Source organism: Osmerus mordax, chromosome 27 (assembly GCF_038355195.1).
Source record: "Osmerus mordax isolate fOsmMor3 chromosome 27, fOsmMor3.pri, whole genome shotgun sequence".
NCBI classification, from domain to species: Eukaryota; Metazoa; Chordata; class Actinopteri; order Osmeriformes; family Osmeridae; genus Osmerus; species Osmerus mordax.
Genome location: NC_090076.1, coordinates 10,294,576 through 10,302,179, shown reverse-complemented (window position 1 = coordinate 10,302,179; position 7,604 = coordinate 10,294,576). Strand labels below are relative to the sequence as shown.

General features: G+C 54.6%; 1 protein-coding gene across 1 annotated transcript; it reads right to left on the bottom strand.

Annotated features, from left to right (window-relative positions):
* Positions 1–372: 372 nt before the first annotated feature.
* ell (elongation factor RNA polymerase II) lies at positions 373–6,504 on the bottom strand (the record flags this gene model as incomplete). The annotated part of the gene is given in 12 exon segments (XM_067230786.1): positions 373–971; positions 1,055–1,099; positions 1,178–1,349; positions 1,823–1,889; positions 2,060–2,615; positions 2,710–2,800; positions 4,147–4,271; positions 4,366–4,447; positions 4,864–5,038; positions 5,132–5,295; positions 5,978–6,099; positions 6,463–6,504. Coding segments are annotated over 12 exon segments (1,758 nt in total), but the record flags the coding sequence as incomplete, so codon positions are not given.
* Positions 6,505–7,604: the final 1,100 nt, after the last annotated feature.

Here is a 7,604-nt window from a genome sequence, read left to right as displayed (position 1 = left end):
GAGGAGAGAGAGAGGTTAGAGAAAGAGAGGGAGGTTAGAGAAAGAGAGGAGAGAGGGAGGTTAGAGAAAGAGAGGAGAGGGGGACTTTAGAGAAAGAGACAGGACCACCTCCAGCCACATGCATCTAGTTAAGACTCCCTATCCCAGGTTAATCCATCCCAGGTTAATCCATCCAAGGCTAAACCCCCTCCCATGTTAAGACATTAGTAGAGGACGCTTGAGAAGCAGATCTGGAAGTGTTCTCTGCATCAGAGCCGCTCCATCTCTCAGACAGGATCATTACAGTGATGACCTGCACCAGAGGGCCCAGACACCCACAGACTGGGGGGGGGGTAATCAAGCCCCCCTCTCACCCCATGGAGGAAGCCCCCCTCTCACACCATGGAGGAAGCCCCCCTCTCACACCATGGAGGAAGCCCCTTCTTTAGCCACCAAAAATAAGATAATAAATAAAAAGCCAGAGGAAAATAAACATGGTGAAACTGAGTTCAGCTTGTGAACCTTCCATGTCAGTACAGGGCCCATAGCAGACGTCCTTGACAACAGCTTCCTGCTTCCTGTTCTCATCACATCACCTGCTCACTCCACCCCCTCCTCCCTGAACACATACACGGGGGGGGGGGTACGTGCAGCAGAGAGACAGACCACACATCACCTGGCATCCAACACTGTAAGGGACTGTGTGTGTGTGAGAGTGTGTGTCAGGTTAAACACGCCAGTCTTCCAAAACGAGAGGAAGGAGGGGATGAAAGGAGATGAAGTCTGGAACTCGAGGGCGATGACCCCACCAGAGCAATACGGCCTCCCCACCTCCTCCTGCCACACCTGCAGGAGAAGCAGGAGGAGGGAGGAGTCTAGTGCCAGTCCTGAAGCTGCTGATGGTCGTATTCTGCTATCAGTCTCTTTATATGTGCCAGTTTGTTGTGTAGATATTCACAGCGATTCTTCTCTTGGATATAGTTTGGGTTCGTCTGGGGAGAGAGTGAGACCAGTCAGCATTTCAAGGAGTGTTTTCCAGGTGCTGGTTCCAGCAGATAGAAACAGCAGCTTTTACCTTTTTAATCTTGCGATACTCCTGCAGGATCTGATTGTGGATGGTCTGGAGAGAGAGAGGGGAGGAGATCAGAGGTGGGAGGAAAGCAACCTGGCTGGTGCACAACAATGTGTGTGTGTGTACCTTGTACTTGTCGGTTCCCTGGGGCAACTGTTTGAGCTGGGTGTCCAGCAGGCTGAACTGGCGGGTGATGCCCTCGATGCGGGCATGCAGACCTCTGTACTCAGAGTACTCACTGTTGAAGTCATTCTTATAGATCTGCCGCTGCTCTGGAGATACTACCACTCTGTACTTCCTGTTCACGTACAGGAAGGAGACAACACACAGACAGAAACATCAGACTAGAGCCCGACCGATTTATCGGCGGGCCGATATCATAGGTTATTTTTTTTTACGGACGAAAGACCCTTCAACCATGTTATTAGTGTTGGCGTTGCATAGTTTGTCCACCAGAGGGCACTCTACAACATCCCTGTTGGCAACATGTGTTTAGAACACCACAAACCCTACAACCAGCTGATCCAGCCAGAGTCGGGCAGAATGTTAGGGAAATCTGTTTGTTTTGTTACCTGTTCCTGGATATACATCGGCTGATACATCGGAATATCGGATTTTTAAAATCACCAAATATTTGTAGCGGTATCGGCCTTAAAATTATTTTATCGGTCGGGCTCGACATCAGACCAGCAGCTCTAACATGTCACCAGAATGTCTTACTGTCCTCGTGTCATGTGACAGTGTCATGTGAGACAGCAGGAAGTTCCTTACGTTAGGTAATCAGCCGTGTAGGAGGATGAAGAGGGCACACTGGCACTGTCACACACGCCGTTCACATCTGGGACAGGAAACGCATCATCCCACGGTTACCACAGAGGCCGTCAAGATGACACGGTTACCACAGAGATGGCAGAGAGACGGAGAGACCGTCAGAAGCACATCAACACTGAGCTGCAGGACTCAACGAGAAGAGTGCGTGTGTGGTGTGTGTGTAGTGTGTGGTCTCACCTGTGCTCCTGTGTGGAATACTGGTGCTCTTGAGATTTTCAGGGCTGGAGGAAATGACATCACAAGGCCTCTTAGGGTCCGATACACACTCCCTCTCCTTCTCTCTCTCCCTCTCTCTCTCCTTCTTGTCTTTGTCTTTGTCTTTGTGTTTCTTGGACTTCTTCTTGGACTTGCCGTGGAGGGGGGGGGTGCTGGTGCGGGGGGGCTCTGGTGCGGGGTGTCCCGGGGAGGAACAGGCCAGGCCAGGGGGGGCGGGGGGCCCTGGGGGGCCTGGAGGCTGGCTCAGCCTCTCGGCCACGGCAGCCTCCAGGGGGTCGGGGTCTCGGCCGTTGTGGCTGGAGTCGTTGCTGACGTCAGAGAGAGGCTCAAAGGGGCGGGTCAGCTCCAGCAGGGGGCCCGGGGCGCACGATGATGATGTCACGCCCTCTGCGCCGCCGCCCGCCTCCTTCCCGTTCAGCTTGCCGTTGATCGTCCCGGCCGTGGCCTTGCTGGCCAGGTGAGATATCCTGGGCTTCTTATTGGCCAGGGGGTCTATGAACTCAGACGCAGGGCGTTTCTACAGCAACACAGAAGGATGGACGTTAACACAATCCGTAAACACATACGGAGGAGAGAGGGAGGGAGGGAGAGAGAGAGAGGGAGAGACTGACCTGTGAGGGGGAGCTGTTGGGGGGCTCCTTGGGGGGGCTGGGGGGGGGCTCTGGGGGAGGGACTGTACTGCTCTGGGCCTGGCACAGTTTCCTGTCAGAAACCACAAAAGAAAAGACACAGGAAGTCACCAAGAAGGGTCACCTCTGGAGGAGAGCGCTGCCAGCAGGGAGCAGTGAGGAGCTGGAGGAGAGAGCTGACAGCAGGGGGCAGTGAGGAGCTGTAGGAGAGAGCTGCCAGCAGGGGGCAGTGAGGGATAGTTAGCAGTCTAGACCCCACCCCAACAGACAGCCAGGCTAGAGTTAAACAGTGAGACAGGCAGGACAGTGTGACAGGCAGGACAGTGTGACAGGCAGGTAGGCAGGGCAGTGTGACAGGCAGGTAGGCAGGAGTGTGACAGGCAGGACAGTGTGACAGGCAGGTAGGCAGGAGTGTGACAGGCAGGACAGTGTGACAGGCAGGACAGTGTGACAGGCAGGGCAGTGTGACAGGCAGGTAGGCAGGAGTGTGACAGGCAGGTAGGCAGGACAGTGTGACAGGCAGGTAGGCAGGACAGTGTGACAGGCAGGACAGTGTGACAGGCAGGACAGTGTGACAGGCAGGACAGTGTGACAGGCAGGTAGGCAGGAGTGTGACAGGCAGGTAGGCAGGACAGTGTGACAGGCAGGTAGGCAGGACAGTGTGACAGGCAGGTAGGCAGGACAGTGTGACAGGCAGGTAGGCAGGACAGTGTGACAGGCAGGAGTGTGACAGGCAGGCTGGACCCTGGACTGGACTGTCTTACACATGGATCAGCATGTGCTGGAACACTGTTGCATCACAAGCCTCCCAACATTCTGCTGGAGGAGGGGGGGTCTGTGTGTGTAGTGTGTGTGTGCAGTGTGTGTTTGCATCCCAAGTCTACGATTCTGTGTAGACACGTGTGTGTGTGTGTATGTGTGTGTGTGTGTGTGCATGTGGTGGGGGGCAGCTGATTTTGCTCTGGAGCCAAACTAAGAGAAGCTAAATATAGCTGGAGACCGTTACTGCTGTAGTCTACACACTGAGAACACCGTTACTGCTGTGGTCTACACACTGAGAACACCGTTACTGCTGTGGTCTACACACACACACACACACACACAGAGGGAGAGAGACACAGAGAGAGAAAGAGACAAAGAGAGAGAGAGAGACAGAGACAAAGAGAGAGAGAGAGACAAAGAGAGAGAGAGAGAGACAAAGAGACAGAGAGAGAGACAGAGCTAGAGAGAGACAGCGAGAGCGCAGAAGATGTTGAGAGCAGGGATGTCCTACACCATTCTCCCTCATCAGAACCTCTATTCTGCCCGGCAACACATGCCGCTGGCCCGCTGGGTTTCCCAGCTGAGCGTGAGCCCGTCAGTCACCCAGCTGTGAAACGTAACACACACACACACACACACAGGTGAGGAGGGTCGTACCGGACCAGGATGCGCCTGAGCAGCTGTTGATCCCCCTCAGAGTAGCCGGCCCAGTCTCTCTGCACCTCCCTGAACAGAGCCTCCTTCAAGGTGAACGTGTTGTCTCTCCCGCTCAAGTTAGCCACCTGCACACACACATTATTATACATAGAGCATGTTGTGTGGATGTGTGTGTGTGTGTGCACGTGCATGTGTATACCTGTGTGTGTGTGTGCGTACCTGCTGCAGCAGCCCGTCCAGAGCATCCTTGTCCAGAGGAGAGAGGCCGTCCTTCTGCAGCCTCAGCACCAGTTCTGGCTTCCTGGAACAAAAACAATTGTCTTAGCTTGCTACCGTACCTGTAAGACTGTTAGCTTGCTACCGTACCTGTAAGACTGTTAGCTTGCTATCATACCTGTAAGACTGTTAGCTTGTTAGCATACCTGTAAGACTGTTAGCTTGCTACCGTACCTGTAAGACTGTTAGCTTGCTATCATACCTGTAAGACTGTTAGCTTGTTAGCGTACCTGTAAGACTGTTAGCTTGCTATCATACCTGTAAGACTGTTAGCTTGTTAGCATACCTGTAAGACTGTTGGATGTTAGCATACCTGTAACACTGTTAGCTTGTTACCGTACCTGTAAGACTGTTAGCTTGTTACCGTACCTGTAAGACTGTTAGCTTGTTAGCTTGTAATCATACCTGTAAGACTGTTAGCTTGTTAGCTTGCTATCGTACCTGTACGGCTTCAGAGCCAGCAGGTGAGTCAGCCGCTCCCTCAGTGGGCGGGGCTGCGTCGTCGTGGCGACCTTCTTGCCGGTGCTGCTGGAGATGATGACTGGCCGAGAGGTCCGCCTGGAGGGGGCCACATCCGACAGCCCCGGGGCCGGCTTGCGGATCTGAACCTTCTTACCTGGGGGAGGGCGGTTAGAGGTAGGTGTCAGCACAGCGTTACCCAAGCTTGATGACGATGGTGTGTGTGTGTGGTGTGTGTTGTGTGTGGTACCCAGGTAGCGGCCTCCAGGCTTGATGACGATGGCCCCCCTGCTGCGCGTCTCCTCCTCGGCCTGGGCCATGCTCTGACGGGCCTTCTGGTACGAGTCGTCTGTAGCGCACACCGTCAGCTTGTCCTGGATGCCTCCCACACAGTCCAGCTGCACACCGCCCTCACTGGGGGAGAGAGGGAGCAGGGAGAGAGTGAGCAGGGAGAGAGGGAGCAGGGAGAGAGGGAGCAGGGAGAGAGTGAGCAGGGAGAGAGTGAGCAGGGAGAGAGTGAGCAGGGAGAGTGAGCAGGGAGAGAGGGAGCAGGGAGAGAGTGAGGAGGGAGAGAGGGAGCAAGGAGAGAGTGAGCAGGGAGAGAGTGAGCAGGGAGAGAGGGAGCAGGGAGAGATGGAGCAGGGAGAGAGGGAGCAGGGAGAGAGGGAGCAGGGAGAGAGGGAGCAGGGAGAGAGGGAGCAGGGAGAGAGGGAGCAGGGAGAGAGGGAGCAGGGAGAGAGGGAGCAGGGAGAGAGGGAGCAGGGAGAGAGGGAGCAGGGAGAGAGGGAGCAGGGAGAGAGTGAGCAGGGAGAGAGGGAGCAAGGAGAGAGGGAGCAGGGAGAGAGGGAGCAGGGAGAGAGGGAGCAGGAAGAGAGGGAGCAGGGAGAGAGGGAGCAGGGAGAGAGGGAGCAGGGAGAGAGGGAGCAGGGAGAGAGGGAGCAGGGAGAGAGGGAGCAGGGACAGAGGGAGCAAAGAGAGAGGGAGCAAGGAGAGAGGGAGCAAGGAGAGAGGGAGCAAGGAGAGAGGGAGCAGGGAGAGGGAGCAGGGAGAGAGGGAGCGCGTGTGTGTGTGTGTCTGTGTGTGTGTGTGTCCCTGCCTGGTGATGTACTGCTGGATGCAATCGAAGCTGCCCTGGGGGTTGTCCCGGCCCACGTTGGACAGGTAGAAGGTAAACGTCTGCAGCTCACTGGGGTTCTCCGATCGAGGGATTACAATTTTCTGAAACAGAAAGAAAATACATTCAAATCAGTGAATCAATATCAGTACCCAGGACACAAAGTTCCTCATGACACACAGCACAGAGGGAGGATCACACCAGTTTACCACAACCTTGTTTATCCAGTTGATAAGACCAACACACACACACACGCACCACACCAGGCACACGTCCAGTTAATGATTATGCAGCAGCAGTGATAAGAGAGTAAACACTGTAAACCCTAACCCATGACTGCTCTGCTTTACCAAGAGGAGAAGAGGGAGAGAGAAGGAAATGGCAAGAGAAGAGAGTTGGGAATTAAAAGATGAAAGTCAGAGAAAGCGAGAGAGAGCGAGATGGATGAAAAGACTGAAGGTACTCACTCCTTGGTTTCCGGTGAAGCGGATGAGTGGTGAGGTCAGGCCCTGAGGAGACAGGAGAAACCAGTCAGAAAACAGCTCCGTCCACTAACCCTGGGTCTCCACCCTCCTCCACCCCCGCTAACCCTGGGTCTCCACCGTCCCCCACCCCCACTAACCCTGGGTCTCCACCCTCCTCCACCCCCACTAACCCTGGGTCTCCACCCTCCTCCATCCCCACTAACCCTAGGTCTCCACCCTCCTCCACCCCCACTAACCCTAGGTCTCCACCCTCCTCCACCCCCACTAACCCTAGGTCTCCACCCCCGCTAACCCTGGGTCTCCATCCTCCTCCACCCCCACTAACCCTGGGTCTCCACCCTCCTCCACTCAGACTTATAACAACAATATCATACCACAGGGGTGGGGATGCACAGTAGTGGAGCACTTCTAATCAAGAGGTAGCAGGTTCAAATCCCCCCTCACACACACACAGAGCCATTTCTGAAGAGGGTGGAAGTGGATACACAGGAGACAGACACCAACCCAAGAAAAAAAGAGTTTTCAACATTAAATCTGAATGAATCTGAGCCATTCTTCCTAGAGATCAGCAATTCTACCATCTGTCGTTCTGATTGGTTTTCCAACACAGTCACTAGCCAGTAAAACAGCCAGCTATTGGTATAGGGCCAGCCAACCAGGAGGAGGCTTATGAAGCTGACATTTTTGGGATGTTTCCATCGCTGGGTGTTGCGGCTTCACAGCTAGGCTATAATCAATACAGCAGCATTCCTGCAGCAAGGCCTGGAGGCAAGCCCAACCGCTGAGAGTGTACGTGTGTGTGTGTTACGTGTGTGTGTGTACATGTGTGTGTGTGTACGTGTGTGTGTGTACGTGTGTGTGTACCTCACAATAGGCTGCTGCTGACATGTCACTATTCTCTGAGTCCAGAACGTTCTACAGAGCTAACCTAGAGAGAGGGGGGGACAGACAGACCTTAACCCTAGAGAGAGGGGGGGAGGGGGGGGGCTGAGACAGACCCTAACCCTAGAGAGAGGGGGGGAGGGGGGGGCTGAGACAGACAGACATGCACCAGCTGCCTGCTAGATAGCACAGGTGAATCTGATCACGGCTATAAGGTTTCCACAACAGCAGAGCACACCAAC